This window comes from Ptychodera flava, chromosome 10, assembly GCF_041260155.1.
Source record: "Ptychodera flava strain L36383 chromosome 10, AS_Pfla_20210202, whole genome shotgun sequence".
Lineage (NCBI taxonomy): Eukaryota > Metazoa > Hemichordata > Enteropneusta > Ptychoderidae > Ptychodera > Ptychodera flava.
The window spans coordinates 42,615,158-42,640,047 of NC_091937.1; the positions used below are offsets into that span (position 1 = coordinate 42,615,158).

Consider the following 24,890-nt stretch of genomic DNA (forward strand, 5'->3'; position numbering starts at 1 on the left):
TTCAGAATAGTAATATGGAATTCAGCAATGGAAGAATATAAATCTCTTTCAGTTAATTTGTCCACCTCACTTTTCCATACATCTGCGTCTTCTCAGTATAGCTGTCTTTCTGTTTACATGTAGACGTCAGAGCTACTTTTTAGAGGTCATATAATGGCAATCACTTCCAAGGCTGTGTTATGATTGATCTAATAGGAACTGTGTCATTGACAATGACTTTAGGATATTTAGTTTTTAGGAGTGTATTTTAAACTTCCTGTTTTTCAGAGGCTGGTAGAATAGATCTCATTAAATCCTAACAGGGTTGGTTTATACCAATATGGTGACTCAGTCTTTGTTGATATTGCGTTGTGTGTACATTGCTAGCAATGTATAGAGTTCACGGTCTGCATTCAATCAATGCTTCTACATTCAAAGAGATAAAAGTCACAGTTTTCGGTGTCTTTCTGTGACTTGATATTATCTGAAACAATCATTAAGGTACTTCGCACCTTAAAAATAAAAGATCTAATATTTTGCTCAAAGTTTCCTCCAGCAAACTTTCAACATTCTTTTTGAAAATCAAGAATAAAAATCGAGTGGTCACTGTTCAAATATTCATACCAGAGAGAACAAATCACCCAGTACTAGTATTTACCGATATTTGAAATTCAAAATGGCCGACATCCCCATGGTATTGCTGGGGGAAAAAATATAATTCCCAATTTTCTCAAAATTATAAAGCCATTGAAAACTTTACTTACTCCAAGAACATAAAAATTAGCCCCCACAAGTGGTAGACAGAATTGTAAAACTTTGAGACTGAATATCTGTCCCCCAGGCACGTTCTGCCTTGGCTCCATGATGTTGATCATAGGTGTTGTGAGTGTTGCCCCATAGTAAACACTTAGGTTTGGTTGTAGTCTGTATAGATGCCCACTATTCAGAAACTCCCCTCTACTTTTGAAGTATACTCCAGCACTAGAAACTATAAACAATTTCATCATTTTCTCGACCTATTCTCCCAAGCAGTAGGCAGGGACCATAGTTATATCTGTGGACCGTTCTCTTAGAACTTCCTGTATTTCTCTCATACAGTTGTCTGTGATTTCATCACTATTATACAAATTCATGGATTTCTTCTCTCGAGTGTCAAATCCAAATTAATTTTGTTATTTTCTAATGCCAAAAAAGATATTGAACCCTATAAAATCTCACAACCCCTCTGCTAACAATGTGAAGTCGTTTTGCTTCCCTGTACTTAAAACAAAGAAAGTTTGTGAAGCCATAGTGCCCCACAGGAAGTAAAAGATGTGCGCGCACATCCAATGTATGGTAGCTTCAGAACAAAAAAGTGTGAATAAATCATGGAGTTAACTACATCCATCGTATGATTATGATTGGTTGTGGTCAGTCTCTTTATTCTTTGTTTTTGATTTTTCTGTAACTTTTCATGTATTTCCAGTATATGTGTTCATGAAAGACGTTTTCTTGTTCAACTCCCAGAATGATAAATTGTGTCAACATTATTCAGTATTCAACATGTCGCCACAGCGTGTATGTAGGTTATGTCCATATTAATTAATCTAGACTCATTTCTCGACAATACCACTATATATGGTAAATAATGACAATGTACGTACGTTGGTATGGCTAATTCTAATCGTTTACCAATTCAATTTAGGGAGACAAACAAAAAGTGCAAGAATTCAAATCTCAAGTTACCACTTATAGTTCAGACATCCAATATCAGATCTGATCTTCGGGTAAGTTTTCAGAGAATTCTGAGACGATTGTCTGTAATTGTATAATGATGCCACTTCAACTTTAACGGGCAGTTCAGCAAACTTTGTATTGCATCAAGTTATATTCACACTTTCAATCATAATACGTTGCGAACAATCTTACACAAAACGCCTTGAAAGGAACTATTGCAGGGTTTGTGTCTATCTCCCAGCAATGTTCACAACGGACAGTGTCAAGACTAATTTTAGCTTTCCCACACTTTTAGTTCCAGACCCATGTTTACCACACGGAATTAACTAATTTTACTTTTAAATTACATTCCGTTCTCCTTTTTTCCATCGAACCGATGTTGTTGTTTGTTGCGGATCGGAACCCGTAAACGCGAAGAACGAACAGCAAGATGGTAACCACTTTGCGCATGCGTAAAAGTTAGTAAGCCGGACTTGTCAAGTATGGGCGGGGATCTTTCCTTGACCACGAGCGGTGATAATGCCGTTTTTCTCTCGCCATTCTTGCAAATTGGTACTTAAGTCCCATTAACAAGTGGAAAACAAAAGCGTCGGGTTGTAAAGTTGTGAAGTATCCGGTAATAAATGGCAATTTTCTCACCTCGTAAATTTGATCTGACAATGGTATATCGGCGTTGCTTGGCTGACGGTTGCCGCAGAGTCACCAACTCGTAGAATTCACGCAGTCGAAATTCCAGATAGCCCAGTTGATTTCAAACTCGGACATTTTGTCAATAGTTTGAAGTTAAAAGGATTTAAAAAAATTTTAAATACAGACGCAAGGAAAGTATTTTTGTGACCTCCACGGTACTTCGAAATTTGACAGATAGCACATTTTATGGCAGAACTGCAGACTACTACGATACAGAGACACCCTCTAGATGCATTGTTATTGTCTGCACACAGAACACATATAAACTCGACAACTTTGACGGCGGCAACATTGCCAAATGTGCTCAAAATGATGCAAGCTTGCACCGAAAATGCTTTGAAACTCTTCGACCACCTGTTACATGTAAAACCAGAGACAGTAAACAAACTGCCTATGGTCAAACCTAGTCATTGCATTTTACTGAAAGATATTTTCTGTAATTTAATTTCTTCGCCTTTTGCGGCAAACGCAGTGCTTCAAATGACATCAATCTGTGTATTTATTCTAGTGAACTGTAAAAGTGTAGACAGGAGAGTCGAGACTTCGAGGAGACTTCCACTCCTCTGTGTAATGCCGACATTCATGAAAGTGCCACATGAATACTCTACCAACATTCCACAGTTTCGCACCTTCATGCCTGGCGCTTCTTCCATGGCCGGTTAACCTTCCTTGTCATTTAATCCATGGATATAACAAGGAAAGACGCTCACGCCGGTTCAATGCCACGATAATTTACGCTTGAATTGAAAAGAGAATTCTAAGTTTGCAACGTTAAGCATCGAACGGCGATGCGAGGTAATAAAACACAACTAATACTGTACATCGATACAGAGTTACTGGCTGTTCACAGTATGCCAAGTCACCTACGCGCAGGATTTGCCCAAGGAAATAAAGAAAGTAACACAGTTCCGTCAAAAGGGAAAGTGAATGATTGAGAACAGAGAGAAGACGGCACTTGTTGACTTTCCGCTCTATCCCACACTGAAGTACGTCAACAAACACCGTATTTGTTGACTGAAGCCTCTAATGAGTAAACAGATCGCGTTACTGAAAGTCACCGACTGCCAAAGTGGAACACAATAGTTTTGTCCTCACTGTGTAAAAAACAAGATGAAGAGTGTATGCACAGAAAGGGGGACAAAGAAGGCCAATATCCTCTTTTTCCTTTACGTCTTCCCGAAATTCCTATGTGTCATCCTGGAATGAAACCGAAGACTTTTTTCGGTAAATTAACAATCTCTTTTAGCCTGCAGAATATGTTTACAGAGGAGACTGCCAATATTTCCATTTCCCGTCGTCTTGTTAGAATGGCACGCTAATGTCAACCATGCAAGAAAACTTGGTTTTACAGAAGTTTCAATCCAAGACGGTTTGATAATGGATCTTGAGACATGTTTGGAGTGATTTCGCATAGAGAAACAGGGCTTATCAAGATTCGGAGAAAAGGTTCCAGGATATAGCATGATTTTCTGTAAGCTAGCTCTATAGCTGTAACTTTCGATGTACTTTCAGTATACTTGTCGTGTTTCCAAATTACATTTTTCTTGTTCAACTTCCTGTACTATAGATCGTGTCAACATACGTGTCGACGTAGCCTGTTTTAGCGTTATGTCCGTATTAATGAATCTACACTCATTTTTTTGTCGTCAATACCACTGAATATGGTACTTGATAGCAATGCAGTGAAGATGGATACAAGTATAAATATAAACGTGATTTGCAGGACGGGAATAATGGGAAAATACAATAAAAGTTGTATTTTTATTAAAAATGCCACTAGTCAAAGCCCCAAGCTTTGAACCAACCGCAGAGCAAAGATATGTAATACAAGATCTTTCTTAGCCTTCTTAATTACAAACTATGGACCCCGTCGCTCCGGGCCTGGTCAAACAAGTGTATCGCAGCGCTAATGATTTCGTTGCGATGTTGCCATAACGCCAATGCTACTCTCTACTATGCATGAGTGGGTGTTCATTAGAAAATGTTGTTATATTGATTTCTCTTCGATGATTCAATACTCATTTAGGATCTTTTAATATAGAAAATTTTAAGTCTGTCCAGAGCTGGACTGGTACTGACTGTCTTCCGAACGTCTCTGTATAAGTTATTGGAACGGCTGCGATGACGTACAAGTTGGAACAAAGTGGTACGATATCGGCGCCCAGTAAGATACGCTGCCGTGGAATTTTAAACGAACTCTGATTATTTTGCTTGGCAGTGGGAACTCAGGCGACACAAGTGGAACACGTTGGTGCCACATCCGAGATGACTGGCTTAATTTACCTCAAAAACGAAAATTATAACCCTACACTTCGACATGAGTGGGTCCACCAACCAGGTGCGACCGCGTCAAAAATGGAAGCGTTGCCATTGGCAACCGTTAGGGCAACCTTCGAACCAAGCTCGGCTGCTCCTTGCACAATGTGTCGGCATATCGGGAGAACACACGACTATTTTAATTCGGTGTAATTAACTGGTGAAAGCCCGAGGAGCCTTTATGAAATACAGCGAGCAATGTCTCTGTGTCAAGCCGCGGTTTACATAAGAAGACAAAGGGTTGAGAAAAAGCCCTTCCCCTAGGGCCATGGCCAAAAGAACCGATCTTTACCATAATCATGCGGCTACTTTTGATCAATTGTAATGCATCTATACAAATCATGTGGGGCATGGAAGCGTTTCTTTCGGTATCTCCCATTGGTCTTTCAGTGTCACGTGATGTCTACTTCTCATAAGTGATTTCAATATTAGTTCATTCTGCTTTTTTTGCCGAGCGGAATAATTTTGTCTGCCCTTGTACAATTCTTTCACAAGTCAGCTTTACTTGGTCAACCGATCATTTAGAGCTCGGCCCCACCATCAGCAGCAACTTAATTGTGAAGGTCGGTCCATAGTCACGTGGAAAACTCGAGGTAAGACACTTTTTGGACATTTTGTATGTCGTATATCGAAGGCAACATAGTATTAGCTTTAGACTTTGAAAAGAACTTCCAAAGTACACATTGGCTCCGGATTCTAGTGGTAGCAAGTAGTTTATACATGGGCAAATAGTTTATATGAAAGAGCAGACGTTTTATAAACCATTTCATAAATGTGATACTAAATATCGTTTGTTTAACTTTCCTAACTAACGCTTATATTGAAGATGTATCATCGTCTTGACCCGTTCTCTTTGATTCATCTAAACTTGGAAGAAGTGATTGATGCTTGCGAAAATTGAGAGAGAGAGAGAGAGAGAGAGAGAGAGAGAGAGAGAGAGAGAGAGAGAGAGAGAAGGATTATACCTGTTTATACCAACTTTCTGTTCATAGGTAGAAGTTAACCCTCTGCAACATCTTCCAAGTGTTGTAGAAGCTTGTCTTTTTTCAAAATCAGGGTGAGATTTAGCATTCGAAGTCATTTCGAGAGTAGTTTTTCTTTATCGGAATTTTTTAACCATATACCTGTATCGAAATGACAAAACCATGAATCAAGTCGTTGTCCGTAAATTCATGAAGAACAATTATAACATACAACTTCTAATCATAGACCCTAGACCTTTTAGGGTCTATGTTCTTATGCAGAAGAAACTGCTGAATTTCGCATGATTCTCCTTGAAACTGTTCTCGCCCATTTAAAAATTTGATGTTATCTCTGATCAGTGCCCATGGACAAGGATTGTGTCTAGCGATTTTTTTGATCTATTTGGGTAACACACACATATAAAAAATCCCAAACTATCAAGCTTTTTGTCCAAAGTTAGTCATAAACGGTGTCCCTCAACCTGTTAACCCCAATTTCTTGTGAACATAACCACATTCACCATTGATAACAACAGATTTGGACCAAACCATAGTGGTTAAAGGGTTAAGCCATCTACTTACAATTGTCCACTTCAAGTGAAATTAGTCAGAACAACGTGAACTTTACAGAAGGTCGTGTCGACATTGAGTATGTATAGACCACATTTAAATAACAAAACTCTGGTATTATTTGCGGCTTGTTGAGTCCTTTGGTCCATAGAGGGACCGCGGTCTATCAATTGACGTTTCTTGGTGTTAGCAAGGTGCGAAACTGGATAGATTACGGCGTGAACGAGGACGGACGTACGTGTGAAACACAGCGCCACTGATAGTTCCCTCACTTGGCGACACCCGTACAATCTGGAAACTGTGAAGCGGTACGGTATCATGGTGCAAAATGCCGCGAAGTAATGGAAATAGCCGCTGGTGGCATTGTTCTAGTAGACTTGTTGACACTTATCCGATGAAACAGTTACAAAAATTTGCATAAATGCCAAGTTTTGGAATGTTATACCGCGAAACTGTGCGAAACCTCGCCGCCGCTAAATGACTTAATTACATCAAGAATGTGGTATTTGGCAGGTGTTCCTGGGAATTTCAAAACTGAAGGTTCACTTTAAAAAGATCTCATACAGCAAGCTGAAAAATGTCAAATTAACGGTAACAGGCAGCCGGCCAGTATCATCTGAACATTATGCAAAATTTTCTGTTGCTCCAAAATAATCCACATAACGGCGGAACCATTTTTCTCTGCTGTTGTGCATATTTGGACAGCTTCATCTACACGTTAATCAAATGAACGACGTGATTTAGGAACTTGGTAAAAGTTGAAATGTTTTATATAAAAAGATTCTTTATATCTACAAAATATGAGATTTACGGGAGTTTTACACAAGAAATGTCCTTTAAATTCAGAAATAGGCCGACAGATCTTTGGAGAAAATGTCACTAATGCAGAAAGAATAGCAAGGACCTAATCACTTATCCGACAAATGCTCTGAAGTTCATCATACTTTTACTTTTCCTTCAAGTTCACCCATCATTTTTCAAGATATTCTATCATTACATCCGGGTACTTTAAATGAATCTATATATACTCGCAATGCTATACGGTAAAACATTTCTTCAGCTCTATTTAACTCTTCGATAACATGCATGCTTAGAGGATTACAAAATCTAAGCAAATATAAATTGAATTACTTTTACTTTTTTCACCCGCGAATAGGCATATCTCGCAGTGTCAATTACAGCCGGCGATTTTTGTAAATTTCAAAGACTCGCAATTTACAGCTTTTAGAATGAAGGTGAGTGCCCACGCTTAAGTTTTTTTCGGACAGTCATAACAGGTGTCAGCTACGCAAAAATGGCCGATTTACAGTTGTATGAGATTTACGAAAGGGCTTTACGGGGAATTCGGTTTCGGCGATGTCACGACACGTCTACAAAAAAAAAAACTGAACCCAGTATGGAGAAAGGTCTAGGCCATTATAGGCGGAAGCAAACTGCTACATGATAACTATGGCAATCTACGCTAAATGCGCGACGCCAACTCTTTTCGGGCTCTCAAAATCTTACAGCACTTTCTCTGGTGTAAACTTCATATCTGAACTATTAGTTATTAAAGAAATTTCACGTGTCACAACCTTCAATGTTTGTAAAGATCGACTCGGAGAACATGTGCCGACCATTCTGGGTTTTGAAGGACACTTTTAAAGTAAAACATACAAATTGCGGATTTAGCTGAAATAAAATATGTGATAATGCGAGCAAAATGTTCAATTTTTACCTGATTGTATTTCCTATCGATGAAGCTGCCTATAACCCTACATACCAACAGAGAAAATGTTTTCCACAGTTGTGTAGATTACTTGGAAGCTACACTGAGAACTTTTTGCAAAACGTTCAGAATTTTGGCAACAAAAAATTCTCTGCGATTTCATGTCCTATTATATGTGTCTGTTCCGATCAAGGCAACTGTCGGATTTGTGGGATACTGGTGTAGTTCCAATTTGGCGCTTGAATCTCGCGATATAACGTGATGTACGGTTTGATGGGTGGCTTCGGTCTGTGACATAGCCAAGACCGTTCCGAATCCAAATTAACCTTCGTGTTGGTTAACTCGTTAATGATGTATATTTGATGTTGTCTACAGTAGGCACTTCCTCGGCGTTGGTCAAAATTATATCTACAGATCTGTGGCCAGAAAGACAAAAACAGAACGATTAAGAAACGCTCAACAGAAGCCCGTGCAGTGTTTATATCTTCATTACAACTTTTAAACGACTACTAGCGTATGAAGGACAGAAAAGTTCAAAGCACACCGCATACTCACATAAAAAGCTCAACGACAAGAGACACTTTAGTTCAGAGCAGTGGATATTGTGAGACGAGTAGCGGCAAAGTGGTGCCGCCGAACGATCGTTTACGTTCCAAGCCCAGAGTAAACATGTATTTGTGCTTGCAGCGATCTCACATTCGACATCCAGCGTACAAGGTCATTAGCCTCCCGGCCGATGACTATTATATCAACTGTATATACGCACCGTGTTTACTGAAAGGGAGGAAAAAAACTTCGAGTGAATTCGAACGACTGACAAGGCAAAACATTTTACATCCACAAAGTGTTATTTTCTCTTCGCAACTTGACCAATCAGATGGAGAGCGAGAGAGGGAGCAAGAGCACGGTGTTACTTAGACGGGCAGAAACTACGCAGAATATTTGCATAAGTGGATCGACCGTAAAACATGTTATAGTTGCATAGCATCGCGGCCGTATAACATGTGTCTCTGTGTACCGACAACTGTCGGAAAGACGTGCGGTTTCTTTACTGTTAATAAGCTTTTAGTGTAAATCGTAGCTTGATAATGCAGGTACAAGTATTTCAAGATTATGAGAACTGGAACTCGGCAGTTCCGTCAATACATATGCCCTATAGATGAATTTTTTTTGTCATCATAAAATGCCATCGAGGGACGGAGTCGTGTTTTGGATATCCCGGAATCACTATATACAGTAATTAAAATTTGCCATTGTGGTTAAAAACAGTAGCAATCTTCAAAGTCAAGTTTATTGCTAACGAAATTACCCTCCCAGCTTTAACAGGCTTACAATTCGATGTCACATGAAACTTTACAGTTATCAAGAACTTTCATGAACGCCCCTCCCGATGGAAAATTTAGCATACAACCGAATTTGTCGATTAGATCGCTGTTATTTATGGACACCGGCTTTAAGCATTTTCTTATCGCATGATAATGTTCGTCACGCCATATTTATGCCGGGCGTTACAAACGCCACCGAAAATCTGCGGTTCGATTTATCAAACTCTATTAAATGTGATTGAAATATTTTCTGTATTAGCGGAGTTCTCGAACAGTCAATCATATCAGAAAGAATTCCAAAACATCTCTAAAGGAACACAGCTTCCATATGTAGCATTTTCCGTGTCCTGAAATAACTTTTTTCGAAAATAAATGATCAAACGAACCTGACAAGAATTGTTTCAAACAAGCGTGACATTTTCTCTCATTGTCAAATACAAAGCATTGCGCAGACTCTGAGTTCAATGCCACCGCAGTGAAATTGTCGTTGACTTTGAACTCACAGATTTTCGTATCTTTATCTGACACACAAATTACTATAAATCATGATAATCGTCAATAAAGCAAAAGTACAATTCATGATCGAATATAAATATTTTGCTTTTCGTTTTCTGTCGTAACAGACCGTAGATTACCTAGGCCTTCATCAGCCTATGAACATAAACTGAAAAACGAGCCACACATTGTAAATCTTTTGTAATATCCCAGTCCCGTCATCCACTTACTGCGACAACACATGTATGATCAGAAGTAGCTATGCAACTTAATTTCACGCATTTTGGATGGAAATATGTGCAGTCTCAGCGAAAACATGTAGGATTTTCAATCGCCATGCAAGAGCAAAAAAACTCGAACAGGTCACCGTGGGTTCTTGATGGTACAGGATGCCGATGTTGAAAACATGTTTGTGCACAATTATTGGTCAATAAAGACTGAAGATCATCCAAAACACTCTTTCAAGCTTCATAAGTTCTCACCAAGGCGACTGTTTTGGAAATTTAAAACAATGAGTCACGTGCCCTTGCGCCCCAAAGCAACGTCAATCGGGTACCACCACACACCAAGGAATCTGATTATGTCTGTTGGCGTTGTGTACAATTTATTCAAAGTAAAACAATGTTCGGAGCTTTTAATTGTCCAACTTATCAACTAAATCAATGTTGATGTCATTAGCGTTTACTTTCTATGTTAGCCTTGGCCCATGCATGTACAAGGAAGGAGTGTGCACAAGGGTCACCTTGTCCACTGCGCTTCACCAAATCTCGTTTGTTGATCATGACGAGTGTAAGCGATTTTGTGATTGTCGTGGTACAAATGACCTTAGGAGGAGATTCCCCCACAAGGGGAAAAAGTAGAAAAACAATCCCATAAAATATAACAGTAAAGCTTGGACGCCTTTTCATACTTGTCACGCCCAAAGTCAACGTCTTCTGGCCTCTACCTTGCGTGTATATGCTTTGGGCACGGGATCTATATCGACATGGTAGCATTCTGTATAGTGTGCATGCCATATAATATGTGTAAAATATGCTGTTCACTATATCTACGCAGGCAACAAGTTCTCGCAAAAACCACACACAATAAAACAGTAGCTGCCAAATAAAACACCACGGTGAGAAGAATGTTACAACTTCCTTTTCTTCGACCACAAAGTCAATCAAACTGCCAGTTTTTTTGCTTTCCGTATTTTTGTTTGATTTATAATACTTACAAGAAAACGCAGAGGAAATTTACAATTATGATGAAAATATAAGCGGGATCTGTAGAATCTGGTAGTATCTTTGTTTTTACTCTTCCTGCTGTCCTGAGACAAATAAAATATGTTTGCCAAATTTCAACTACAACCAGGTACATGACATAACATTCCTTGGGGGGGGGGGGGATGTATAGGAATCGGCGAACTGTTGGTTGTTGCTGCTGCCTTTAAGTTAGCTGTTCTTATACACTTACCCGTGCAGTATTGTATCGATTGTCGGTAATTTATTTACACCGTAGAAGTATTCATTGAAATGACAGCCGGAAAACCAGAACAGTCCGCAAGCTTGGCGAACTTCATCACTGGTGAAATCAGTGAACAAAATGCTAAATTTGCAGATTTGCACGCAGTATGTATTTGTCTTGATAGAGTCAACTTCGAAATATGATAAGTGCGTTCCTGACAACTGAATGTGTCCTGGGTGATAATACTATGATTCATTCTTGAGGATCACAGTTCAGTTTAATCCACTGTGTGCCTTGGCGCTCTATCCTCTCTATTTATCACACCACTGCAACGCCCTTCTTCCAGTGAATACCAAGAACTCAAATGTGTTTTTGTCATGTGTGGAACGTTTGCGGTTGTGTTTACTATTGTAAACTAGGATTTAATTAACATACTTACATGTTCATAAAATGGGGTTTACGATGCGTTACAAGTAGATAGAATCGGAGTAGATCCTAGAGGGGGCATTTTACGCTTGAGAATTTCACATGTAATTGACAACCGCAGTTCAACTTTAAAAAGGGGAGCCTGGTCAACAATACCCCATCATTTTCTACAACGGTCGTCGAGGTGTGAGTACTGAGAGCGGCCGATCTTCTGCACAAGTCAGTCCCAACGAACAAGCAGCTGTCTACGGAAACGGTAACTGGTAAGAGTAACTGAATTTCTTTCAGCCAAAGTTTGTACAACTTAACATATTTAGAAAAAAAATCACTTAAATATTTGTCCCAGATTTGAGATTTGTGCTCAAGAGAAGACAATTTATACATCCCTTCAGTTTTTACCGATGTTTGTACTTTTCACCAGTATAGATGTATTTGTGTTGCTTAATCGGTTCGTATGGAGTTTTAAACAAATTTTAGAAGATTCTCGATTAAGATTATTTAAATCTGATATAATATCGGTGTCGTCAGAAGAGGCCTAATACTTTGAATAGTTTATTTGAAGATGCGATTTTAATTTATAAACTTCGCCGCCGCAGAAGGGTTATCGGAATCTGTTTAAATAAACACTGGACTTTTGCCACAAGTGGTTGAATTCTTTTGAAAGGGTAGTATCTGTAGGGACGGAAGTCAGAACAGGATCTTTTGCCCAGCTTTATACCGACGGAGTGTCTCTCTGTGTCTGGACAAGTCCATGACCGTGATTTCGCGAAATGAAATACTAAAAGCGTTTTACCGATTTGATCGATCATTTTGTAATTTGTTAATTGATTAATACCTCTGCGGCGCTCTGCCGCGGCCAAATCAGGAATGCTCATCATTCGTATATCTGCTCGCACCAACACACAAAGGGCGGCACGCGTTTTGTATTCGTATTGTCGCGTACCACTCTTCGTCCATAATGGCCCACCATCAAGTGTACTGTAGTCTAGAATTCAACCATATAGTGTCCTTTGGTTCGGAGCCGACTACTTTACAGGAAAACCTATTACTAGACACTCAGTTATCCTAAAGCGTATACATCTCGGGCATTTGTTTTCTTAATATAACAACATGAATCGAAACTGCTTCCAAAATCTTTACTTTTGGCAAAATATAAAAGCGATTTACTTTGAGGAATAACCAAACCGCTTGCGTCAATAATCGTGTTTCTACACTCACGATTATATTTATATCTCGGTTAAAAATGCATTTGGATTTTACATGAATGTTTCCAGCAACTTACTCCCATGAGTCGACCGATAACCGAGTGCACAATACGATATCCGACTGCATATATCAGGTTTGTATTTTTGTAACGGAATGCAAAACATGCCTGTTCTGGTGAGTTTCAGAATCTCTGCTTGGTCGACGAGAGTAGGCCCTATTAGCGTCTGTGATCTTGCTAAAATCCTTGCGCACTCTCACATCAAAAGTCCATCAAGTAAGGGCATTAAGCCGTATTCCTGTATGGGAATGGGAAGGGGGGGGGGGAGTGGTGGGCGGGAAGATTTACACCCGTTGCAATTTATCGAAATCGGCTTGTCGATCGCCCCTGGTCGATTGCCCCTGATCGACGCGATATGTCGAAGGAGCTCCCAATATCAAAGGGAAAAAGTTGTTTACGATAAAAATAAGGGCAGATAGCGGCTTATCATACTTTCCCTACATCAAAGCACTCCGACAACGCAGTATAAAGTATATACACCATGAACATACTTTCCATTTTGCTTTAGTCAGTAAAAACCTCTCGTTACTTAAGTGATGGCAACGATATAGCGCCGCCTCAATTGCCCCGAAATACCCGAAGGTCAAATTGTAGATGCCGCCAGTAGTGTGCGCCAAGCGCCTTAGAGTGAGCGCACTTAACCCGACAATCGCAGCTATGCGCGTTGCACATATCTTTTAATAAAACCGGAACATAAAAAGAATAAAAACCGCAGCAAGACAAACACTCTGACAATTTGTCGTGACCCGATGCATATGGAATTTTTAACCGGTATTTATATTCATTTCCCCGATGCTTTTGAGTACTCTTATCAACCAAATCGTTACTTGGTCACTAAAAATAACTTTTCTTGAGTAGTGCGCTTTCTAAAATCGAACGTCAAGTTTCGCCAAATAACAAATGCATTGTTCCACAAAGCATGATTAAGTGTCGCTGGATGAGCCAAGGGTTACTCTTTGTTTGCCTACTTGTGTATTGAAGGAGCTTTTACAGGCTGATAAATGAACCAAGGCGATCCGTACTGTTTGCCTTGGATAGTATAACTGGCACATTACTGGGACATAAGAGGTGTCACGTGAAAAATTGGACGAAAAGAAATTTTTGCAACCAGGTTGATATATATTATCGATACACTTCAAAGAAAAATATGAACGTATCAAGCATTTATCATGATATGGTTTACACGGCGTAACTGTGGCACGTTGTGTAAACTCTTTCACGAGCGAAAGGGGCTAACGCCCTCCCCTTCACGCAATGAGTGTCAAATGTCATGTGGGTGTTTTGTCCACGGCTCAGTACTTGGACGAGAATCAAAGCATACGGCAGGTACACATCGACTTTCCTGGTGCCTCATAGCTCCCATGCTAGTAAACATTTGCATTTCACTGGCATCACTCCCGGATACTAGACAACTCGATTCTGGAAATTTACGGCTTCAGGTCTTGCTTGCTTGTTTTACTGTCAATTCAGCGAACGTAGGGTAAACATACTGATACTAAATGGTTCGTCTTCTTGAATTTCTCATACATAGGGAGACACACTGTTCAAAAAACCCCAATTACTGAAAGATACTGCAATCAGTGTAACACCAACAGTATTGAAGATGAAACACACTTTTTATTAGTCTGTCAGAAATACAAAGTCCAAAGAAAGAACTTTTTCAGTAAAATCAATTTCCCAAACGACAATACTGAAAATCAGCTTATTTCTCTACTAACAAAACAAGAGTTATCTTTTAATGAACAACTTGCAGATTATATTTTTACTTTATATAAACAAAGAAATACCTAGTTATATTTATTATTAGCTACTATTATTATACTGTAATACTTTATCTTTATTGAAGAAAATTTTAACTTATTTTTGAATCACACTTTTATTGCCACAAATGTGATGTAAATCCTATATTTACAAGCAAGCAATAAAAATTTTATTATTATCATACACCACTTTGGCTAACGAGAGGCTTGAAAGGGGATTGGTAACTTAAAGAAGGGAGAATATGTGAATGCAGAGAAGACATGAATCTGTAATCTGTACGGACGGACAACAGGTTAACATTGTTGTTTCACGAGCGCGCGCGCGCGCGCGCATGTGTGTGTGTGTGTGTGTGTGTGTGTGTGTGTGAGAGAGAGAGAGAGAGAGAGAGAGAGAGAGAGAGAGAGAGAGAGATGTACATGGTTTATAACCTGTATTCTACCCACTGCGACTAATACCTTGGTGTTGTCCAGAGGAGAAATTTTCTTGACCCATGTTTCGAAAGCAGAGTTCTTGGCATTCACCACGTGTCTCTCTTTTTCAGCCGGCAACATGCATTCCATATGGTTTTTCCTGGCGGCGCTTCTGATATCGATGACGTCATCGATGAGTGCCAATCACCGAGGGAGCTCCAACGAGTACGTGTTGGACCTGAAGATGATGGATGATCCGGAGAAAGTTATGACGCAGATCAAGTACCTAGCAACGGCGCTACATGGATGCGGATTTGAAGCGGAATTGCCGACAATGACGCTGAAATATCTACAAAACACATCAGTAACTTGCAATGATGGCTCTCCTGCAGGGTAAGGATCCATTTGTCATGACAGTAGACCTAAATCGAAGTTTGAACTTTATTTTAGAGTTTTGTGAACTGATTGCGTATAGAATACAGACTTCAAGTTTACACCGAAACCTCTGTCATATCAATGACTTTTCATGTAACTGTTGTAAATCAACGCTTTTTCATTCTATTTGGCAAAAATTTATCACTTTCGAAAAGTACCATGAACGTAATAACGATTTTCAATATTATTTATAAGAGGAGAAAATATCATACAAGAGTAGAAGGTACCTTCTGTAGTTTTAGACTTATATCTTTCAATAAACTGAATGCGGTACATCATTCCTTTCCTTATTTCAGATATTATCTGCGGAAAATCTTTCGGAAGTAAACGCTGGCTCATTTTTCTTGAAGGTTTGTGACTTGAATATTTTTTACCTTTCCAGGAAATGAATCTAAATGGAACATTGTTATCCAACAGTCAAAAGTACACTTTCATATTTTCCCTCCCATGACATCATGATAAAATTACTGTGTTTCGTGCTGAATTCTTCCTTGTAAATTTGCATGTCATAAACAATAAATAAACAAATAAATAAATAAATAAATAAATAAATAAATAAATAAATAAATAAATGCTCTTTGGCATTGTAGGTGGATGGTATTGTTTCGATGACGGTAGCTGTAATAGTCGTTGGCAATCGACACAGTCATTGATGAGTTCAAAAGGATGGAGTGCTGAAAGAACAGGTTAGTTTACAGAAGTGATATCAGCTTGTGATGTCGTGTCATACAGTTGCTATGCGGCGACTGGTCGAAAGATGTGCTCGATATTTACACATTTTATATTTTCCGATGAATAGGGCGAATTTAAAATGTATACGGTAGACGAAGAGAAAAGAAAGCGACCAGTTGTATCATTCACATCTGATTTCAATCAGGTTAAAGTTAGATAAAATTCCATAAAAGAGTTTGACAAAAGCAGAGATAATTCATAAAATGGTTTAAAAATTAACTCTAGACCCTCATCATCAAAACATAAATTTCGTAGTTGCTCTACAAGAACTGGACAACAGCCCAATACATTTATATGACGCTCTTTCAATGTTTTCATACGGCAGTTTTTAAAACTGATTTATAATTTATTCTTTGTAGGGTCAGGTTTGCTGTCTGCTGATCCAGAAGAGAATCCAAACTGGTGGAATGCAAATACTGTGTAAGTAGGAGAGAGAGAGAGAGAGAGAGAGAGAGAGAGAGAGAGAGAGAGAGAGAGAGAGAGAGAGAGATGAATGCGTTTTACAGTGTTGTTACAAGTAATTGTAAAGACTAAAATGATTGCGATATACGAAGTTTGACGTTAACTCTCGTATGTCAATTTACAATCCATTACTAGATTCATCCCGTACTGTACCAGTGATGTATGGAGTGGCGCTTCAGCGGCAGCCAATCGAGGTTAGTGTTCTAAGTGAATATTCATGTCAGTTTCATAATTTCAGCGGGCAGTCGACGCGATATGATTATAATTTTAAAACTAATTATGGGTTTAAGATTGATGAGCGAGTTATCAGCTAACGTACAGAACGTTTTTGAACTTGCAAAGTTTAGGATGCGTAAGGTACCAGTTAGCTTATCAAATCCCTTTACATGAATGCATAGATATGTTTAATATCTTACCTTGGTTCGGTGTTCCGTGTTTGAAGAACAACAAAACAAAAGTGCTTTACATTAGTTTTGACTTCTGGAGGAAATGAAAGATGCTATCCTCAAGAGCAAATATCTCTTTCATTTTATTCCAGGTGAATTTTCCTTCATGGGCTCACTGGTCGTGGAAGAAGTTATAAGAGAATTAATGCCACATGGTTTGATCGTCGCAAACAAAGTTTTATTGGCAGGCAGCAGGTAAGGATGGTTGTCTTTCTTGAAATAGCATGTCTGTTTATGCAAACTGTTACATACACATACATGTCTTTCATAAATTCTAAAGCGTTACATTTAGGTGTTCGTGATGGTTTCTTAATAGCGTTTTCCATCTTGACAATTCACATAACCAGTCAATTTTTCAAAATTTATTTCAGTGCTGGTGGGACCGGCGTTCTAATTAATCTGACAAGGTAACAGACATGCTCAGAGCAGCGGGAAGTCTAGCACAGATACGCGGTCTCTGTGACTCGGGTTGGTTTTTGACTCTGTTAACCATGGCAAGCACCAATGTACAAATACGCTGTCATGTTCTCCGACCGAAGCAATCAAAAGAGGGATAAAGTAAGTTGATGATCTTATCGGTAGAGTCATAAATATGGTTCTATACGTTTGCTACTCTCAGTGACTTATCTACTAGTAACCGCAACTTTATCCTAAACATTTGCCCCAAGTTGATGGTTGAAAATGCTAAGGTCGGTGACGTCTATAGATAACCAATGTTATCCACGGTTTGGAAAAAAAACAAAGGGCAACTGATTTACACAATAGTACACGATTTACATATTCTATTTTTGTGAAAATGAATTCTTCTTTATAATCATTGACGAAAAATATTGCTCCAAAACAGAGAGGTGACCTATCCCTCAAATTCCTTATTTGGAGAAACCTGGTTATGTTTAAAGCACGAGGGACCGTGTTTAAAGCAAATGACGGGGTGCATAGTTTAGCAAAATTTGCTCTTTCTCTAAAACCACTGATATACCTTGCTTGTTAATTATTTTCGGGGGATTTTTCTTACAATTAGGCTAACTTACCTGGCGCTTATCGCTAATATACCATTAATGCTTTAAAATTTTAGGGTGGCGATTTTACCCTAGAGATCACACAGATTGATGAAAACAAGTAAATGGCGGAACAAAAGAGTCCTGGATCAGTGGATTGCGTTCGTTGAAAGATTGTCGCAAATTTCAGCGGCAGCGTAAAGCGAGAATGTTGTCCACGACATACGCCTGAGATTGGAATTCAAAGTTTAAAGATTCGTTATTTTGCCATCCGGTGCACGAGGAAATTGTTAATATTTCTTGAGTATGAATCAATAAGTGTTTATTTTTCGCCATTAGATTGTGGAATGGACAAATTCCTGACCGTTGCAAAGTCGCACACAGTGCGGAAGAACAATGGAACTGTTTTTTCGGATACAAAATCTACCCAACACTACAGAGTAAGTTAAAAGCAATAATCTTGTTCCTGGCATCGTTTGCAATTGCACAATTAAAGGTATACTCTCACCTGTTCCAATTTTGCCATAGTTACCATGGAAAGAAAAAATCTAACCAATCACAGATTTTAAGCGGGTGGCCGCATTTTAAAACACAGCGCCCTAACATGGGCATTTTGAATTCTAAGGAACGCCCCTTTGACCATATATGGGCATATTTAGATTACAGGTGACTGTATATTAAACATATATACCCAGTGTCCGTGACTTTGTGCACAATCTTAATGCTCTCATGCTAATAAACTTGTACTTACCATTCTTAAAATGAACGCTTTGTCCAAAACGCAAAGGGTCTGAGAAATCCTCGCTCTATAAAGATCAGTTATACCTTCATAAATAAACACGTGTGCATGGCAATTTGATTTCAGCTCCAGTGTTCATATTTCAATGGTTGTTTGACGAAGCCCAGCTGACGGTAGATTTCATGGGACCTCCGGTTCATTTGGAACATTGGAATTATATGCAGCGACTTGGAAGGCAGCTACGACAGTCTCTCAAAAATGTCTCGTGAGTAAACCCGTTTTTAGATCTTCAGATGTGGCATGGATACATTAACCTTTGCAAACAACAACAACAACAACAACAACTACAACAACAACAACAACAAGAAGCTCACTACCACTCACGATGGAAATGCTCGTCGCCATGAGAATTTCATTTCAAGTATTTTGAACATTTCAAGATTGTAATAAATGCCAAGTAATCCAGTAGAGATGTTAAAACCCACTATTGGCTCAGGGTTGTCCTAGTTGACATCTTCATAATATATTGCAAATATTTTTCAGAACCTTTGTTTCTTCATATACTCATGTTTTTTTTATTTCCAGGGCCGTGTATGCGCCAGCGTGTTATTCTCACATTGCAATTACGAAAAGGTGAGAGAAAATACATCATAGAATAACTGAATATCATCAAAGAAAATTAACAATTGAATTTGAACGTGTCTGTGGATTTCTAGAGCAATGTCCGTCAGAAACGTGAATGTCTGACCTCTCATGAGACAATTGAAATTTCGGAACGAAACTATCAGGGTTTCACAAACGTTTAATACAAGTTTGCTTCAACTGTTTGTGCTATTATACAATAACTTTTACATCATGGCTATTCTTGATTTCATTTTGTTCTTTTTGAAGACTCTATCAAATTTGAGTTCAGCCGTGATAATTTGATATGCGTGATAATTTTTGAAATTTGGTTTGACGATGTGTTAGATTTACAACAATTGAAAAAAAACGAGAATCAAGTTATTCTGTAGATAATTACATGATGTGTCATTTCCGACAGAGAGTGGTTAGACATACATGTCAAAGGTCAGTCATTACCAAGGGCGTTGGAATGTTGGATGAACAGTGACGAAGAACAAAACCACCCTTCAAGTAGCTCAGACGACGACGATGGAGAATTAGGTGAGAAATATTCGTACCTTTAAGGTAGAACGCGCCTCGGGGACTGATATTCGGACTCTCAAACTTTTACAATTCTCTTCTGATATACCACATGTGGGGGTTTATTTTAAAGCTCTTGGTATAAGAAAACTTCACCGGCTTAATTTTTTCGAAATTCGAAAATTGTATGTTTCTCCATAGAGTTAACACAGGGATGGCGGCCATTTTGAATTTAAAATATCGGTAAATCTTAGGGTATTTGTTTCTCCAGTACCAAAATTTGCACCGTGTACCCTGATTTTTATTCCTGATTTTGAAAGAGAATGGTTGAAATATTTCTTCAGGAAAGTTTGAGCAAAAGTTTAAGTCTTTCACTGTCGAGGCGCATACTACCTTAAATCCTATCCCAAGGGTTATATCGAGCCACCATCATTCTCACTGCTTCGCAATCCTACCATCCTTTTAATGTTTACTATTATTTCTCTCATTTCCATCTCGCTCACTGTTAGATTTATCTGTATTGTATTTTTTCCTGACATGCGCATTCTGCCTTCATCTCTCTGTCTAGTAAGCCCTTTCTTATTCCTTTTCCAACGCACAGCCTTCAATGCCAAAAGTGGTCTCTTATATACTTACTACGATAGTACAACTGATGAGACTGGCAGTGCTTCTGATAGTCAGTTTGTTGATGATAGTAGTGATTTGGACTATTTTAAAGAGGAGTGGAAAGTTTTCGAGAAAGGTAAGAAGGTATTTGGGGGCCGTTAAGATACACTCTTACCTCCAATATACTTTAGCGTTACAGATATTCAGAGTGCGGCACTAAGTTTTAGAAAACGTAATAATATTAACTGAAATATTTTTACTATTTTTTAACATTTCGTAACCAGGGTTACCCAAAATAATACGTAGCTTTGTATTAACTTTTACCAAGATTTAAGTTTATGACTGTAAATTGACCGAGCATGGAAAATAACTAATCTCAAATTTCCATTCTTTGTCATTGTTTCCGTTTCAAGAATGTGGCGATAGAGTAAAAGTAACCAAAAACAGCGAGTCGTTGTCGTTAACAACCTGTCTTTTGCAACCTTTTCTAGCACTTTGTAGTGTTCTGTCACGCTTTGGCGAGTATCCTTTTATCAATCCTAGTACTCCTTGTATCTTAGAACCTGCTTAGGCCGACTTGCTATCCTTGGCTTATATGCCTTCCAATGCTATCTTTACCATATGTCTGCAGACCCCCTCCCCACAGCGCATCACCATTTATTCCATCTTTTATACTCCATCACTTTGACTGTCACTGTTGTAAACTTTGAATCAATCAATGCACGATAGTCCACGATTCGGGTCTTCTGAAGAAGACAGTAATCAATGCTTGTCTGAGGGCGCATTTTTTGACAAATAATATAAACAATACCCTCAAAATAACGATAATGTTTAATTGTATTCAGGCCCAGTATGGGCCTCAATGTTCGGCTGAATTTGTTTATATGCTGAACATTCCCAGTGGCATTGGTCCGGCACCCTGGATAGCAATCTACTTTGGGCAAGTGGCCATACGTTCTAGAGGGTAGCAGTAGGTATCGGCACAACAGCCGAAGTATAAAAGCAATCCTCTTTTTGGTAACGTTGAACGCATGGGTGTCTATAATCCGTATGGTTTGGAAAGCCTTCAAGTAGGCCGATATCTAATATCTAATAATTGTTCTCTCTCAATTGTAACATTCATGAATTCTGCCTCCGAACTACAGTGTGAATTGCGCTACATGTTTGGCTGTCCGAGCCAATCATTTATCAGCCTATTACCTCCAGTAACATGACTCTCTGCCTCTGGCAGAATCAAACCCTCATTGTGTACCTAGCCTTCACAGGTACTCAACCATCAGTAGACTTTGCAATGTAAGTCAACAACCATGCCCTTGGTATGCCGTCGGCCACGATGAAACATTTTGGGAACTTTTGTCTTCCATATAGTCGCTGTTCCATGTATCATTACATATTAGCTAAAGATCAATAACGTTATGAATCATACCGACAGGCAGCAATAAGCTCTCTTTGGTCTACCTGTACCTTCTTTCGACCAAAAATATTTCCTTTAGCATCACCAAGGCCTTACCAGTCAATTACATTTCGCTGTTAATATAGCAGGCAGGGATTTCTTCAAACGAACTTTGTTCTATGTAGCTTCTAGGGGTCATACGTACTCTATCAAACTTCCTGCTTCCAACAAAAAGTTGAGTGTAAAAAAACAACAACAAACAAAACAAAACAAAACAAAATAAACCTGATCAGTCGTGTCATTTCAAAGGCTTTCCTATTAAAACTTTCTTCAGAAAAAGACTTTTGAACATAAGTTAATCTTTTAAGTATGGTTCGGAACCACTTTCGACTGATATTTAGGGCAAATGGTTTGCAAGAGATATCAGTTTGTATTTGATTATATATAAACCATATATGCTTGGCATACTAAGGTGGCAGATAGCACACTTCGGCCAGGTTGAGCTCATTACATGTATGTTCACAAAGCCTGACATCACTGTGTTGTGTTCATATGACGGGAGATTCTTTCATTGCATCACCTAATTGCCTTTTACTTTCCAATTGCATGTACCGGCATTGGTCTAATCTTACTCATCAATTTGTCTTGTACTTTGAGTGATGTTTCGGTACAACAGTTGTCCCAGGTGGGAACGCGCACTCTAGAGAGCGCCCTCAAGCGACGGATTTTCGGTCTGTAGCTATTCACGCTTAAAGTTATACGATTATAGAATGCTCGCTGTTGCAAATTGTAATAATTATGTCTCCCTTCTTTCAGTACATCCATTGAGTCCACAGAGCAGACAACACAGGGAAAGGACAACAGAAGCAGATTTTCATGAGAAACACAGATATAGTGTTCATCACAATCAGTGTCATCATCATCTTATAGACAACGCTCCATGTCCGCAGTGTAATCCAACTTGTCCCAAGCTTCTAAATCCCCTCACACGTAAGTTGGCGAGCTAGTTCACCTGATGAAACGCTGTTCAGATTTCGAAAATCGACCCCTCATAAATCCTCTATGTCAGTGTCTCTGAAGATCAAGTGCGATCCGCAGATTAAATCCCACAAAAATTATAAACAGTATGATTATATTCAAGAGATGTTTGACCCGGTAACATCAAATTATATTTGAAAAGTAGTCAATTATCACCAAATTACCGCAACGTTTACTCTTGCAATTGAATGCATGAAATGAAGAAATTGTCTTAAATTGCACAAGTCCGTATGGTAAATGTAATAGTACATTACCAGGCTTCCGTTATCAAATACGATAAAAAAATGATCATTTTTGATTTTCTTTCAGAGGAAGAGATGGAGTTCCTGCCATTTTTGAAGCTGATGGGCTTTGACTTATCAGGACTAGCCAGACAGCTCGGGCTGGATACTCAGTCGTTAGCGTTAATGGATCCCAATATCGTCATGGAGATGATGAACAGAAACAAATAGACAGAAAGTGATACCGCCATACTCTTCTAGCCTGTCTGTGCAGCAGAGTCGTTTCTGGTCCGTTATGTACAGAAAAAACATTGTCACAAGTCGAGTGAGTCATTATTGAACAGAAAGTGGATCGCAGCACGTATTTTTGAAACGGATGATTGCGGTACAACTTGTGCCGCGTGTTCTGCCTACATTGTTTATGACCGTTTCGAGGGTTTCGAGTGTAGATCACATTGGCATCGTTTATAAAGGTTTGTGTAAATAAGTTATTCTGTATATTTACTCTGGGATATGAAAACCACACTATTTGTTTATTTTAATACTGCATTGTACATCACATTTCTCGAATGCAGGTGAAATTTGTTCTAAGAAAGTTACCGAGGCAAAGCTGCCATCTTCTTACATATGTTTTTGTTTCATGGAAATTGTTATATAGTTATTCTAACCATCTAGTAAATGTACATTGTCAGTATTTACTGTTTATATCCAATGGGGAGAGCTGACACCGATTTAGTTTAATACATGCTGCAATTTTTTTCTTTGGTCTAAATGTATCATCCTGTTACACCGCAGAATATTGCGACATCGTACTATCATTGGATTGTTATGATCGGAACTAGTACAGCGCCCTCTCCGTCAATCGATAACACACTATCTATTGGTGCACCACACAACATACGATACCATTTTACGCGTGAAAGAATCTTAGATAGCAATGAATATGGTAATTTTGCCCCTTCCCAATAAAAAGAGACACTAGTAATCATATCATGAACTGTTCGGAGATCAAGAAATTCTTAATCGATGTGTTTCTGTAAAAGGAAGATCTCTGTGTATATACGATATGACAGTTTCAAGCTATGAAGGTCCATAAGGCAACATGCTCAGAATGCCGAACTAAACTTCTTGAACAGACCAGTGACCATGACAGGACAAGACACCGTTGTGTGCCTTTGAAGTGAATTATGGAGCATAGTTCTAGAACACTGCTGTGAAAATACTTTGTCTTTTTTATACATTTCTACTTTGATACCAACTTAAACTGTAAAATTTTCAAATTCGGAATTAAATTGTATTGTGTGTAATATGTTGTTCTATGTTTTTCGCTCATCCCCACTGCACTCCCAGGGCTCGAAATTAACTTTTCCCCCTGGTAGTCCACTTGGGCTACCATTTTCTGAAGTTGGTAGCCCAATGACAATGGTTGGTAGTCCATGCATATTTTAGTTAAGGGATATCTTTTTGCGTTATCCAGACAAGAAAAGCTATTTTTCAAGATTCTGCCCACAAAGTGAATTTTCTAGTCATTTGATGTGAATACTTGCACATCTTTAATACCCAAGGAAGCAGGTATAATGGACGTTAGTGATACTCAAAAGTTTGGTGA

General features: G+C 38.8%; 1 protein-coding gene across 1 annotated transcript; it reads left to right on the plus strand.

Annotated features, from left to right (window-relative positions):
* Window positions 1–5,133: 5,133 nt before the first annotated feature.
* Window positions 5,134–24,588, plus strand: LOC139142853 (palmitoleoyl-protein carboxylesterase notum1-like). Its single transcript, XM_070713023.1, is given in 17 exon segments — window positions 5,134–5,294; window positions 15,200–15,461; window positions 15,800–15,812; window positions 15,814–15,853; window positions 16,094–16,189; window positions 16,595–16,655; window positions 16,833–16,891; window positions 17,236–17,338; window positions 17,515–17,540; window positions 17,543–17,617; window positions 17,620–17,701; window positions 18,481–18,581; window positions 19,007–19,145; window positions 19,466–19,513; window positions 19,923–20,044; window positions 22,839–23,012; window positions 23,370–24,588. Coding segments are annotated over 16 exon segments (1,536 nt in total). The 5' UTR covers window positions 5,134–5,294; window positions 15,200–15,207; the 3' UTR covers window positions 23,513–24,588.
* The last annotated feature ends 302 nt before the right edge of the window (window positions 24,589–24,890 follow it).